The following is a 13,814-nucleotide window of genomic DNA, read 5'->3' as shown; positions in this document are numbered from 1 at the left end:
ACTCCCCAGTCCTTAACTATTACAAGCATACCCATAACATGATGCAGCCTCCACTATGCTTGAAAATCTGGAGAGTGGTGTTCAGTAATGTGTTGTATTGGATTTGCCCCAAACATAACACTTTGTATTCAGTACAAAAAGTTAATTGCTTTGCCATATTTTTTGCCGTATTACTTTAATGTCTTGTTGCAAACAGGATGCATGTCGTGGAATATTATTATTCTGTACAGGCTTCCTTTTTTTACTCTGTCAATTAGGTTTCAGATTGATCCAGTGAAACATTGCAATACTGGACTATTTTGTATCAAGTCTGCCCAAATGTGCCAAATTGGTCAATTGATACATTTTCAAGTACATAACTATAGAGAACATACAAAAATGATATGGTAATACAAAATGTAAGTTTACACACTTCCAGGAATGTCATACATGATGGATCATTAGCTTATACACTAACTGTCACACATCTAGATGGCCGGGCGGGGTGGGTGTGGAGCCAGAGACAGCAGGCGTTCAAACTGTAGAACCCAGTTCCTACATTTGAATATAAAAATTGATTTTATCAAACAAAGGTATGCTACATTTTATCTCTGGGTCCCTTAGGATGACAAATCAGAGCAAGATTACTGAATGTAAGTACATTATTTACCTTCAGAGGTGAATGTATCAAACCAGTTGCCATGATACGTTTTTTGTTGTTGTGCACGCTCCTAAAACAATACCATGGTATTGTTTCACTGTAATAGCTACTGTAAATTGGACAGTGCAGTTAGATTAACAAGAATTTAAGCTTTCTGCCCATATAAGACATGCCTATGTCCTTGAAAGTTTGCTGTTACTTACAACAGTCATGCTAATCACATTAGCGCACATTAGCTCAACCGTCCCGTACACGGGACACCGATCTCGTAGAGGTTAAACACTATTATTGCACACAGAGTGAATCCATGCAACTTATTATGTGACTTAAGCACATTTTTACTCCTGAATGTATTTAGGCTATCATACTTATTGACTCAAGACATTTCAGATTTTACTTTTGTATTAATTTGTAATAATTTCGATAAACATGAATCCATTTTGATATTATGGGGTATTGTGTGTAGGCCTAAAAAATCTACATTTAATCCATTTTAAATTCAGGCCGTAACACAACAAAATGTGGAAAAAGTAAAGGGGTGTGAATACTTCCTGACAGCACTATATATCTGGGGAAGGGTATACAATTATTTCTAGAGTGTTGAAAGTTTCCAAGAGCACAGTGGTCTCCATCATTGGGGAATTGAAAAAAAATATGGAACTACCCAGACTCTGCTTAGAGCTGGCCGTCCGACCAAACTGAGCAACCAGGCAAGAAGGACCTTGGCAGTGGCATGTATTCATGGATGCCAAGGGAAGCCAGGCTTCCCCAAAAACAAATCCTAGAAAAAAAAGAACATATACAATTATTTATCCTCTTTCGTCTCTCTGTGTTTCATAATTGTCCTTCAATTCACAAGAGACTGAATGTATCTCACCGGAGAAAGTATCAGAGCGAGCGAAACACCACCCCTCTGTCTCTGTATGTGTTGGCCATTTATCTGATGCTGTCTGGTCAAAAAGAGTATGACATTGTTGCCGCTTGTAGCATTGAATGCAAGGGAAGAAACCCAGCGAGCATTTGGCCTCCCTTGATAAAAAAGTATAAAATAATAGCCAATCAGCATTGAGCTAAATTGAGTGAGCTCAACTGTGAATGGTCCTGGGGCACCAAAAAAAAGTGTCAAGGGACGCCAGTTTGGATTTGGCTTCTCTCCATAGAAAAAGTGTCTGCTAGGCTGGCAGTTAAGCCTGACCTCTCGACTCGGGGGAAGTGGCAATCTTACTGGCTTTTTTCTCCTCTACAAGAATATGAAACTGTCACCTGGGCCAAGATAGTTCCTTTTCCAAAGATCCCTCTAAAGCTTTGTGGACTGAAATAATGGTGGTGAGATGATGGGAGATAACTTAAATTAAGATCCTTTAGTGAGATCTATATCATCTCTGTTCTGTTGGTGATGGGGTCAGTCCCATCAAGTACTTAGATGAGTTTCAGATAGGCCTAATAGAGGGTGGCTCTGGTATTTGTGGGAACAATAACTGTGGAGAGAAAAACCCATCCAAGTGAAGCATGTTCTGAGCTCTAGACAACACTGAGTGCAATTTCTACGTTATTGTGTTTTATATCATGAAAAGCCACTCCTTGCTTGAGGGATATCCCACACCTTATTATAAAATACAACAAGTGGATGAAAATATGCATTCATGGGACTACTCACCGTAATTTAGCACCATGTAGCCTAAGTAGCTTCAGAAAAACTATTAATTTGAAAGGAAAGGGAACATGCATTTTCTTCCCGTTAGTTATTATTATAGGTTTACAGTGTTATATAAGTACAAACATCATGATGGAAGCAGACACATTTGCATTGCTTGAGGTTTTGAAAGTGCTATGATTTTCAGAGGAAATAATCTCTAGAAGTGCTTTATTTAAACAGAATACAAATGTAAATGAGGTTTCAGTGCGGGTATTTGGGAAGGTTATATTCCCAATAAATGATTTCTCTTCACACACATGCCTTGAGTCAACAGTCAGGAGCTACACATAAGCTGGCAAACTAACCCATAACAATCAGATGCTTCTGATAGGCTATCAAACTAATTAAAATATAATTTCAGTTTAACTGCTGCTGCTCCGGAGTTCTTCTTGCATAATATTGGAGTTATATTGCTAGTTACAGAAGAAATGTGTATACGAAGGACTTTTATTCCTCCAAATCCCTATATATTTAAAAATTTCAAAGACAGAAACACCATCTTTCCCATTTAGCTTCTGATTCCATCATATCAATGTCTTTAAGACAGGAATCCATCTGCATAATGCCTCTTAATTTAAAGGGAAAAGTCCATTTATCAACATCAACTTACTTTTATTTATTAACTTTTGCCTGCTCATAGTTGTTTAAAATCACTAGAGGCCGATTCAGACTTAGGAAGTTACGCCTTTTCTATGCATTTCTCAGTATTTAGGTATTCAGATTTACCTTATTCAGTCGCGTTTACACGCTCGGCAGGTGTGGCTACCGTGCACTCTCTGAATACATTTAATTCACCTGCTGAAAACACGCACACTTGCTGGCCAACAGATTTTCTGGCTGAGTTTTCATTCGATATGGTTTTCAGTACATTTATCTTAAGCCATCTCTTTAAATATTTAGTACCTTTAATTAGAATTTTATCGACACACTCAATAGAATACACAGAGAGAATGGGTTCAGAATATATGGATCAATGAAAGAATGCCATCTATGCATCTTCGTCTCCGTTTCAGCTGGTAGATACACATAAAATATATTGATGATAAAAAAATAGTGGTTTGATTCATCCTGAAAGTTGTCAACTTCAAGTTCAATCCATGAAATATTGGAAGGTGGGAAAAAAAAGTGTACAATAGGGGTTGAACAACAGTCCTATAAATATACCCTAATTCTCACTAATCAAATCAAATCAAATCAAATCAAATCAAATCAAATTTTATTGGTCACATGCGCCGAATACAACAGGTGCAGACATTACAGTGAAATGCTTACTTACAGCCCTTAACCAACAGTGCATTTATTTTAAACAAAAAAGTAAGAATAAAACAACAACAAAAAAGTGTTGAGAAAAAAAGAGCAGAAGTAAAAAATAAAGTGACAGTAGGGAGGCTATATATACAATAGAATAAAGTGACAGTAGGGAGGCTATATATACAGGGGGGTACCGTTGCATAGTAAACGTGCGGGGGCACCGGCCAGTTGAGGCAGTTGAGGCAATATGTACATGTGGGTAGAGTTAAAGTGACTATGCATAAATACTTAACAGAGTAGCAGCAGCGTGAAAAGGATGGGGTGGGGGGGCAGTGCAAATAGTCCGGGTAGCCATGATTAGCTGTTCAGGAGTCTTATGGCTTGGGGGTAGAAGCTGTTGAGAAGTCTTTTGGACCTAGACTTGGCACTCCGGTATCGCTTGCCGTGCGGTAGCAGAGAGAACAGTCTATGACTAGGGTGACTGGAGTCTTTGACAATTTTGAGGGCCTTCCTCTGACACCGCCTGGTATAGAGGTCCTGGATGGCAGGGAGCTTTGCCCCAGTGATGTACTGGGCCGTACGCACTACCCTCTGTAGTGCCTTGCGGTCAGAGGCCAAGCAGTTGCCATACCAGGCGGTGATGCAACCAGTCAGGATGCTCTCGATGGTGCAGCTGTAGAATTTTTTGAGGATCTGAGGACCCATGCCAAATCTTTTTAGTCTCCTGAGGGGGAATAGGCTTTGTCGTGCCCTCTTCACGACTGTCTTGGTGTGTTTGGACCATGATAGTTCGTTGGTGATGTGGACACCAAGGAACTTGAAGCTCTCAACCTGTTCCACTACAGCCCCGTCGATGAGAATGGGGGCGTGCTCAGTCCTCTTTTTTTTCCTGTAGTCCACAATCATCTCCTTTGTCTTGGTCACGTTGAGGGAGAGGTTGTTGTCCTGGCACCACACGGCCAGATCTCTGACCTCCTCCCTATAGGCTGTCTCATCGTTGTCGGTGATCAGGCCTACCACTGTTGTGTCGTCGGCAAACTTAATGATGGTGTTGGAGTCGTGCCTGGCCATGCAGTCATGGGTGAACAGAGAGTACAGGAGGGGACTGAGCACGCACCCCTGAGGGGCCCCCGTGTTGAGGATCAGTGTGGCAGATGTGTTGTTACCTACCCTTACCACCTGGGGGCGGCCCGTCAGGAAGTCCAGGATCCAGTTGCAGAGGGAGGTGTTTAGTCCCAGGATCCTTAGCTTAGTGATGAGCTTTGAGGGCACTATGGTGTTGAATGCTGAGCTGTAGTCAATGAATAGCATTCTCACGTAGGTGTTCCTCTTGTCCAGGTGGGAAAGGGCAGTGTGGAGTGCGATAGAGATTGCATCATCTGTGGATCTGTTGGGGCGGTATGCAAATTGGAGTGGGTCTAGGGTTTCTGGGATTATGCTGTTGATGTGAGCCATGACCAGTCTTTCAAAGCACTTCATGGCTACAGACGTCAGTGCCACGGGTCGGTAGTCATTTAGGCAGGTTATCTTAGAGTTCTTGGGCACGGGGACTATGGTGGTCTGCTTGAAACATGTTGGTATTACAGACTCAGTCAGGGACATGTTGAAAATGTCAGTGAAGACACTTGCCAGTTGGTCAGCACATGCTCGGAGTACACGTCCTGGTAATCCGTCTGGCCCTGCGGCCTTGTGAATGTTGACCTGCTTAAAAGTCTTACTCACATCGGCTACGGAGAGCGTGATCACATAGTCGTCCGGAACAGCTGGTGCTCTCATGCATGCTTCAGTGTTGCTTGCCTCGAAGCGAGCATAGAAGTGGTTTAGCTCGTCTGGTAGGCTTGTGTCACTGGGCAGCTCGCGGCTGTGCTTCCCTTTGTAGTCTGTAATAGTTTTCAAGCCCTGCCACATCCGACGAGCGTCAGAGCCAGTGTAGTATGATTCAATCTTAGACCTGTATTGACTCTTTGCCTGTTTGATGGTTCGTCGGAGGTCATAGCGGGATTTCTTATAAGCGTCCGGGTTAGAGTCCCGTTCCTTGAAAGCGGCAGCTCTACCCTTTAGCTCAGTGCGGATGTTTCCTGTAATCCATGGCTTCTGGTTGGGGTATGTACGTACGGTCACTGTGGGGACGACATCATCGATGCACTTATTGATGAAGCCAGTGACTGATGTGGTGTACTCCTCAATGCTGTCTGAAGAATCCCTGAACATGTTCCAGTCTGTGCTAGCAAAACAGTCCTGTAGCTTAGCATCTGCGTCATCTGACCACTTTTTTATTAGCCGAGTCACTGGTGCTTCCTGCTTCAGTTTTTGCTTATAAGCAGGAATCAGGAGGATACTGTATAACAACTGTATAACATGGAACTGTATAACAACGCTCCAGTCGTCGTGAACCGTGCGCCAGGCTCCAGGTTTAACCTACTACTTGTGAAGAGTTCCATAATGATTCAAATAGGCTACATGTCACAAATTATTGCACAACGTTAGCCTATATTGATCCACTAATGCTAGCGGCCCTAACGAACAACTTCCACGGACATGACAGAGGAAAGAAAGATCAACGGAATGGAATGATGCTAAATGTATTTTATAGCTATTTACAGCCTACTTCCCTGTGGAAAAGGGGCCACAATTCATGTCATGTTGATATGGCTTTCAGTTTGCTTCCATATTGCTGCTTTCACATTCGTCTCCAGGGATCATAAGGAAAAATCATCTATGTGTATTTACAATCCCCTTCTCCAAAATGGATTACTCCTTTACCTAGCTCTTATTCATTTATAAATTACAGTGCACGGAAATGCTGTTATTTCTATTGGAAAAAATATATGCTTTTTCCATTTGGAACTGGTAGGTTCCCTAGACCTTATTCATGGTTTCCTCACACATAAAGGGGATGGAATTAAGTTGAGGTCAGAATAGACACACCTCCGCCATACCTTCATTTATTCGATCTGCTCCCGAAACGAATAGCAGGTGAATAACAAGCTATTCTCATGCTTAAATTCAAGGTCAGAATATGCATAGAGAAAAGTGCATAAAATGGGAATTATGTTCCATTTAGACATGCTTAAATCAGGTTGGAATCGGGCCCGATGCACACCAGATAATGTAATCAGTGTTTCCGGATGATAGACTATAAATCATAAAAACCTTTGTTTTCATTTGTTGACTTTGCAGTATTACTGGAGAAGATTAATTTAATTGTGGATTTTCTCTTTAAGTGTGATTCTGGCCAAAATGAGCTCAGAAGGACCAACAGCAAATTTCAAGTAGTACATGGCAGGGTCATTGTCCCCATGTACAATACATTTGATGATAAAATAACTAAAACTGTGAACTTAAGGTGTACTTTCTGTGACTCATGATTCACAGAGACTTTGACTGGCATCTGAACAACAGAAAAACAACAGATTTTGTACCATATTACAGAACCAAATAAAAATATAAATAAAAACAATTATAGAAACAAATAGGAATGAGTCAGGTTTTGGAGGGTGCCATTGTTTTTTCCCCATAGCGTTTCTGTTTTAATAGAATAACATTCAATTATTTAGAGAGAACAGGAAATGTATAAATATATATATTAACATAACTTTCCCAAGGAAAAATTAATTTGAAAGAAAAAAGTAGAAAATGTACACTACAGCCACCTACATCATTTTTAGGTTGCTCATATGAAAATCGAGCAACACTGCCACCTACTATCTGCGGATAATCAAATCCTACCTTCTGAATAAGATAATACTACTTGAAAACAATTAACTTATTCCTAAATAAAACAGAAACCTTCCAAGCAATGTTTGAGTGATAGGGCATATGCAGTAGCCTGTAGTGAGGCACAGTGTACATACTGGCATCACATATTCATCAGTGGGATAGGTAAATGGCAATAGACCATGAAACATACAATATAGATTTCATGGTCCCCTTTGTTCCTGCTAGACTACATGTTATGATGAATTATTAATATCACAGTGAGGAATGTGCTTAGTGTAGGAACCTTAGTTGGAATTGTAAGATAATTTACAAGGCAGGAAACAATTGAGATAAGTTATCTCTTCATGTGAGACACAGAGAGCTTGTTAAATCAAGCAGATAGGCTTTTCTGACATCCTTATAGGGACTCACTTTGACTTTTGTTCATTGTACTCTATTTCTTAGCTAAGCTTAGCAATAATAGAGACACAAAAAAGAGAAAGAGGCAAAGCATTGTGCACTATGGTCAATATCTCATTTTCCTTGTTGCGCCAAAGGAACATGCACAATGTTTTCCACAAAAAGTACTCCCAACACTCCACAGTCCTCAGCTTTCACAAATGGCAAGGTGTTGATTTGTATCTTTCTATTCCAAAAGGATTGTGTTAAGTTCAGTTTAGAGATAAGTCCACTGTTACGCGGACGGTGAGAACGTGAGAATCATCCATCCAATGACAAAGTAAAAGAGGAAGACGGGATACACCACCAAAGCTTTGCGATTGGGAGGCTGGCTATCTGCTAAGAAAGCTGTAGAAGCTGGGGGGAAAACATATACATACATACACTCATGAGTTATCAGTGACTTGTTTTATGATAAGATTAGACTTAAAATGTAGTACTAATGTTATGAGGAACATTATAAGTTGAATCTTTATGCAACAGCTCTACCTACTGGAAGTCAGTATGACTGCAAACAGTGAATGTGTTTGTAGAGGTGTGTTTGCACCAATAAACATAGCCAACCACATTTAAAAAGAAAATATAATTGTCTCCTTATGAAAAGGACGTTCCTTACCAAACGTGGACCAACTGAATGATGCTGTGACCACAATTAGTCGGACGATGAAGCTGACTGTCCCAGACCCACCCAGCAGCACTAGCCTACAGACAACCATTGCCACGGTCAGAGGCATAATGCAGTAGCCTAGCACACACAGGCTCTGGAAAAAAGATCTAGAGAGGGAGGGAAAACAGGCATTGTTAAACAAGGTTTCAATTAATTAATTAAAATTAACTTAAGGAACTAATCATATTACATTATTTGCAAATTTAAATGCCCTCATGTCAATATTTTTAATATTGAATCATTTCACTATAATGATTGGAAGCCAGCTAGAAAGTTGGGCAGTTGGAAATGACAGACACATACATGGTGCCTCCCAACAGCTTGGAGTTCAGTGTGATGATGACAGATCCAAACCAGATGATCACAAACACCTCCGCGAACTGGGGCCCTCCGTCATCCTTACTGTCAACTGAACCCCCCTGCAGCATCCTAAAAAACAGGAAGGAAACATTATCAATCCATAGCTCATCTTTCTCAAAGAGTGTTAGAAGTCATATTCTGGTACTACATTGAAACATGAATACTCACAGAGCCAGTGTCACGCAGAGCAATAATGGGCCCCACAAGTCCCCTGGAAAAGACGACGAAGTAAACACAATATTCCTTCTAGAACATCAAACACACTTAGCATCCTCACATTTCCCTAGGTAGTATTGGAGAAAGTTAAAATAATATTATTAAAACACCTGGCACATTTTGTTTGCCAGATTTTCCTAGGTACTATTACAAATGTAATTGTATATAATGTTTGTCATTTCATTATGCTGTTATCCTTGTACACGTTGGATAAATATATGACTAAGTTAGATACAGCTATGTCACATCACCTGTTCTTTGTGTTCGAATAGTATAAAAGATTAATTCATCTTTCAAAGTACACAGTACTCACAGTCTCTCAGTAGCGCTGAACTCTTCTTAGGATACATCACATGAACAAACTTTTTCCCCACTGCTTTCAGATCTCGCAACTAAATGAGACATGAGGGAGATTTTAGAAGAGGTTTTAAAATACTATGTATCAGGGAAGGGCCAAATTAAAGGTGTTGTTAAAGGCCCAATGCAGACGTTTTTATATCAATATCAAATCATTTCCAGGTGCAAATTACAGTGAGGGAAAAAGGTATTTGATCCCCTGCTGATTTTGTACATTTGCCCACTGACAAAGAAATGATCTGTCTATGATTTTAATGGTAGGTTTATTTGAACAGTGAGAGACAGAATAACAACAAATAAATCCAGAAAAACGCATGTAAAAAATGTTATAAATTGATTTGCATTTTATAAGTATTTGACCCCCTCTCAATCAGAAAGATTTCTGGCTCCCAGGTGTCTTTTATACAGGTAACGAGCAGAGATTAGGAGCACACTTAAAAGGGAGTGCTCCTAATCTCAGTTTGTTACCTGTATAAAAGACCTGCCCACAGAAGCAATCAATCAATCAGATTCCAAACTCTCCACCATGGCCAAGACCAAAGAGCTCTGCAAGGATGTCAGGGACAAGATTGTAGACCTACACAAGGTTGGAATGGGCTATAAGACCATCGTCAAGCAGCTTGGTGAGAAGGTGACAACAGTTGGTGCGATTATTCGCAAATGGAAGAAACACAAAATAACTGTCAATCTCCCTCGGCCTGGGGCTCCATGCAAGATCTCACCTCGTGGAGTTGCAATGATCATGAGAACGGTGAGGAATCAGCCCAGAACTACACGGGAGGATCTTGTCAATGATCTCAAGCCAGCTGGGACCATAGTCACCAAGACAACAATTGGTAACACACTACGCCGTGAAGGACTGAAATCCTGCAGCGCCCGCAAGGTCCCCCTGCTCAAGAAAGCACATATACAGGCCCGTCTGAAGTTTGCCAATGAACATCTGAATGATTCAGAGGAGAACTGGGTGAAAGTGTTGTGGTCAGATGAGACCAAAATGGAGCTCTTTGGCATCAACTCAACTCGCCGTGTTTGGAGGCGGAGGAATGCTGCCTATGACCCCAAGAACACCATCCCCACCGTCAAACATGGAGGTGGAAACATTATGCTAAGGGGGTGTTTTTCTGCTAAGGGGACAGGACAACTTCACTGCATCAAAGGGACGACGGACGGGGCCATGTACCGTCAAATCTTGGGTGAGAACCTCCCTCCCTCAGCCAGGGCATTGAAAATGGGTCGTGGATGGGTATTCCAGCATGACAATGACCCAAAACACAAGGCCAAGGCAACAAAGGAGTGGCTCAAGAAGAAGCACATTAAGGTCCTGGAGTGGCCTAGCCAGTCTCCAGACCTTAATCCCATAAATCTGTGGAGGGAGCTGAAGGTTTGAGTTGCCAAACGTCAGCCTCGAAACCTTAATGACTTGGAGAAGATCTGCAAAGAGGAGTGGGACAAAATCCCTCCTGAGATGTGTGCAAACCTGGTGGCCAACTTAAAGAAACGTCTGACCTCTGTGATTGCCAACAAGGGTTTTGCCACCAAGTACTAAGTCATGTTTTGCAGAGGGGTCAAATACTTATTTCCCTCATTAAAATGCAAATCAATTTATAACATTTTTGACATGCGTTTTTCTGGATTTTTTTTATTTTATTCTGTCTCTCTGTTCAAATAAACCTACCATTAAAATTATAGACTGATCATGTCTTTGTCAGTGGGCAAATGTACAAAATCAGCAGGGGATCAAATACTTTTCCCCCCTCACTAAGTACCTTACTGTAATAGATTTCCATTCAAATGGGCAAAAATAGCTTTTTAGCAAAAAACTATTTCTCAAGCAAGAATAGGACTGTCTGGGAGAGGTCTGAGTGGGAGGGGAAAACTGAAAACTATCCGTTATTGGCAGAGAAGTTTGGAACGCTCTTTGTTATTGGTCTATTATCCAACGGGTGGGTCTAATCCTGAATGCTGATTGGCTAAAAGTGCATTCCAGCCGGTGTCTATTCCACAAGTTACCACCGGCTAAATCTATGATGTTAAAATGCCTATTTACTCTGTTCCATCTGACTGCACAATCCACTGTCTCATCAGCCCAGCCGGGCACTTTATAAACTTGATCTCCACTATAAAAAGCATCTAGACATTATCTCACATTTCTTTTAGACTAACATTTAGTTTGCAAGAGCGTATATTTGTATAAACCTTGCATTCTGTCTCTCTGACATTTGCAACATTGTTTAAATATTCAAATTTGATCTCCAGCTGTCCCATAGTAATGAACGTGTCGGGAGTCGGGACGAGACAGGCGGCGTTTCTCAGCCAGTCAAAATCCTCATTTTTATGGATATATACAAAGAAATGTTAATTGAAAAAAGGTCAAGAAACGAAGTGCCGCTAGTTTGCAGTCTTTCCAGCTTCAGTTTGAAGTGATTGCATTAGCTGTGTTGTTGGCTAACTCCTCTGAACAACAATGTCCTGACGAGTGAGCACAATTTCTATGCCAGGCGAAATCACGCCTCATTAGCTCATTGTTATGGATGTGTCCAAATAAATGCCACTAGAAAACAGCTTAAACAAATGCGGCTACTTTGCTGTTATTCTGGCTGCACTTTTTGACGTGACTGTAAGTTAGCCGTAGTTGGCTAGCTAGTAAGCAAGGGATAAGAACGTTGCCAGCCAGTATGGCAATGGAACATTTAGAACGAACGACTGGGTCGCGTCCATTGATACAGAACAAAAAGACTGAACGCCTGGGTCGTGTCTCTGGCAACCGAACCGATAGAACGAACGACCAGCCATAAACTTAATCTCCACTGCAAAAAAGAGTCAAGACATTATTTCCCCATGCTTCTTGCCTAGCATTTGGTTTGGTATAACGGAGGTTAATATAAGCCTCTCTGTGTGCCCATCTGACCTGTGAAACATGTTGCAGTTTATTTTTGCAGTCTCCACCATGCCATGCAAATGACCGTGACGAGACTGGGAGCTTCTATGATACAAGATCATTAATTTATCAGGATCATTATAATGGATATATCCAAAGAAATGGCAATATAGAAACGAAGGTAAAACAAAAGAAAATGCACATAGCTTGCTGTCATTTCAGTTACTTGATGTGATTGTGTGTAGTTGGCTAGCTCGCTAGCTAGCTAGCTAGCTAGCTAGCAAGCAAAGGAGGAGTAACGTCGTTTGCCTAGCTATCCTTCATAACTAACGTTAATGTTATATTATTGACTTGACAATCTGCTGGTTTTTGCTTATTTATACATTATTTTATTAAGTTCTTGTTGCCTATTTATACATTATTTATTAAATCATTATTTATTGAAGTTCTTGTCTCTCGTCATCTTTGAAGCTCTGCTAGCTAGCTACATGCCAATGATTTGTTTAGCATAGAAACTTGGAATGAACAGAATGAACGACTGGGTCAAAACATCCCAAAATAATTCATGACCAGCCTGTTTGGTTAGCAACTTCAGAACTAACAACTGGTTTTTGCCCCGACTATATCGTCTGGTGGAAGGTTAAAATAAAACGAATTTACTCATTAAAATAACCTTAATGAAAACATGTCGTTAATCTTTTTAAAATGTTGGCAAACATTTTATAAAAGCAATAAGGACCTAAAAGGGATTTATCACACGATAATCCCCTGGTTCTCATGTTTTATTGCTTAATTAACCTATTTTCCGCATGGTGACGTCACCATGGAAAGCCAAAACTCCCGCCCATGCAAACCTGCTGATTAAAAAGGTCCTATGTAGATTGTATTTTCAACCAGCAACTATCAGGAAATAACACTGATCAAATTCTTTCACACTTTTACAGTGTTAGTTTCATCAGCTGTTGTACAATATGATATAAAACACAGAAGAATCACATTTTTTTATTGAAATAGGCCTTTAAAGATTCGAGTATGTGCACAAAAAGGGAAATCTTACTATGGTGTCTTTGACAGGTTCATCCAGTGTGGAGTATTCGTTGTCCTGACTCGGGGTTCCAACAGGGACATTGATCTCCCCCTCAACAGGGATGTCCCCTGAAATGGACACATCTGACAGACCTGCAAACTGGAGATAGAAACACAGGTACAAAGAAATTAGATATTTGGCTATCAATAATGACAACCGATGACTTTAAAGAACTAAACAATTCTCCCTCCAGGTTTTGGAAGCCATTGAGTACTTTTGTATGGACAGTGACTTTTCTGAACATACAACAATGTTAATACTGCAAGCTTTTTCCTTTCCATGGAGTGTTGGTCAACACCCACGTTGACATTCCCTCATCTGTATTTAATATTAACACCACGCTTACAATAACATTCATGTATACTATGCAAATGTTATATACACGATTAGTTACGTTATGTGCTTTCTTCTTACCATAGGTTTACTTGACTCAGCCACTTCTGCCATTTTCTCTGTCCACACGGATATGAAACGTCATCCAAATGTTTGACCAGGATGTCACGT

At 40.7% G+C, this 13,814-nt stretch overlaps 1 protein-coding gene across 1 annotated transcript; it reads right to left on the bottom strand.

Annotated features, from left to right (window-relative positions):
- Nucleotides 1–7,079: 7,079 nt before the first annotated feature.
- Nucleotides 7,080–13,814, bottom strand: yipf6 (Yip1 domain family, member 6). Its single transcript, XM_084169714.1, has 7 exons — nucleotides 13,725–13,814; nucleotides 13,281–13,409; nucleotides 9,302–9,380; nucleotides 8,941–8,983; nucleotides 8,716–8,841; nucleotides 8,362–8,519; nucleotides 7,080–8,102 (listed from the first exon to the last, which is right to left on the bottom strand). The coding sequence occupies exons 1-7, from the start codon at nucleotides 13,755–13,757 to the stop codon at nucleotides 7,981–7,983; spliced, it is 690 nt and encodes a 229-aa protein (XP_084025840.1). The 5' UTR covers nucleotides 13,758–13,814; the 3' UTR covers nucleotides 7,080–7,980.

This window comes from Coregonus lavaretus (assembly GCF_964263955.1).
Source record: "Coregonus lavaretus genome assembly, chromosome: 10".
In the NCBI taxonomy this organism is placed as follows: domain Eukaryota; kingdom Metazoa; phylum Chordata; class Actinopteri; order Salmoniformes; family Salmonidae; genus Coregonus; species Coregonus lavaretus.
This window is presented reverse-complemented; position numbering and strand designations above follow the sequence as displayed.